The sequence below is a fragment of the Populus euphratica genome, unplaced genomic scaffold, assembly GCF_000495115.2.
Source record: "Populus euphratica unplaced genomic scaffold, PopEup_1.0 scaffold86.1, whole genome shotgun sequence".
Lineage (NCBI taxonomy): Eukaryota > Viridiplantae > Streptophyta > Magnoliopsida > Malpighiales > Salicaceae > Populus > Populus euphratica.
This window is the reverse complement of record NW_011499880.1, coordinates 979,626-981,223: the sequence shown is the minus strand read 5'-3', so window position 1 is coordinate 981,223 and position 1,598 is coordinate 979,626. Positions and strand designations below refer to the sequence as shown.

The 1,598-nt window shown below is 39.9% G+C and overlaps 1 protein-coding gene across 1 annotated transcript; it reads right to left on the bottom strand.

The window, feature by feature from the left end:
* Positions 1–344: 344 nt before the first annotated feature.
* CDI (Nucleotide-diphospho-sugar transferases superfamily protein) lies at positions 345–1,395 on the bottom strand. The gene has a single exon (XM_011031197.1). The coding sequence runs from the start codon at positions 1,364–1,366 to the stop codon at positions 599–601; it is 768 nt and encodes a 255-aa protein (XP_011029499.1). The 5' UTR covers positions 1,367–1,395; the 3' UTR covers positions 345–598.
* Positions 1,396–1,598: the final 203 nt, after the last annotated feature.

The window sequence follows — 1,598 nt, the reverse complement described above, 5'->3', positions numbered from 1 at the left end:
TGGACAGCTCTTACCCAGCTATGGTAGCAGAGGATATCGAATTCCTCTTCAACGAGTTTCAGTATTTTCTTTCGAAAGAATTTTCATTCGAAAGAACCACCAAGGGCTGAATATCTTCCATGATTTTCAGCCATTTTATTGAAAATCTTGTAGGAAGATTCGTTGTGGATCAAAATCATAGAGACCAACAATTGAAAGCAGTACCAAATTAAGGTGAACTTCAACCCAAGTTAGTGTCACTGTGTAATCTAAAGCCTAGAGTGTTCCCCGACGAACCAACAACAGAAGTGAAAGACGACTACTAATAAACAGATTGAATATAAAAAACCAAAACACATAACACATAAAAAAATGCTCACAACTTTCATTAATAATCAAATGCTAATACGTAGTACAGCAGCAGTTTCTGAAATAAGAGAGGTCTTCAGAGGCCAGAACTGGCCATGTACTAGCTAACTAACTAGCTGCTGCAAAGAATTATAGACAAGACTGCACAGGGTAGCATGCTAATACACACTACAAATGAACAGAACACAGGAAAATAAGCCTTGCAAATAAAAAATAATACTCCAGCTGATGAATCATATCTACTTTTGAATTATTTCTTCTCTTCCTTCACGCACTCATCCTTCTCTTTCAACCACAATTCTGCAAAGTCACAATTCTTCCATGCCTCAAACCATGGGCCACCACGAGTATAATGTATTGCTTTAGGAAATGTTGTTGTGTCACCTTCCACAACTTTGTTATGACCCTCCAGGAAATTCCACACAAATGGGATGGAACCGATTTCTTCATCCTCAAGCCACTGAAACCTATGAAGGAAAGCACCGGTTTGGGTATTCACAACCTCAGGTGTCAGAACCTTGTTCTTCGGGTGCCCACAATTGTACAACACCATGGAAGACCAATTCTTCCTTGGATACACGGTTTGCACCGCACCATCCATTTTTGTGGCCTCTTTTGGAGTATAATCATGTTGCACACACATGATGGCATACTTGTCATCAATCAAATCCCTCAATTCCTTGATGTCAGCTAAGTATAGGAAATCACAATCAACAAACATCGCCCAACCATCATAGTTTGCCAAATGCGGGGTCAAGAAACGAGTAAAAGAGAACTCTGTGCTCTCAAGCTGGCCTCTCTCGCGCCAATACAAGCCATTCGTTCTAAGATCTGACTGCACAATGGGGGTGATCTCAACAGGGATCGAGGATCGTTTCAAAATAGAATGGTGACAAACCTCATAGGCAATATCTTCACGCGGATCGTAACCCACAAAGATCTTGAAGGGCTTGTCAATTGTAAAGCCTCCATTGGCAGTCACTGCATGTACCTCCCCATTGGTCACGGTCATGGTCATTCTAGCTGGCTCTGAATAGCTAATCAGGATCACAGATCTGTGTAAAAAAACAAACAAGCAAGCAATTACATTAATTTAGACAGGCATATCGGATTTTCTTTGTTATATGCTCGGATTAGTTTTCGAAAAGAATAGTAGTATGATTTTATCCTGCCATGGCTTCAATTAACAAAAAGTTTGGCTGGATTAGGGATGTAATTAATAGGTAAAAAAAAAAAACACCAGAAATCAA

Coding starts and splice junctions, on each gene's coding strand:
- CDI (XM_011031197.1), bottom strand. CDS start 1,366: ATGACCATGACCGTGACCAATGGGGAGGTACATGCAGTGACTGCCAAT.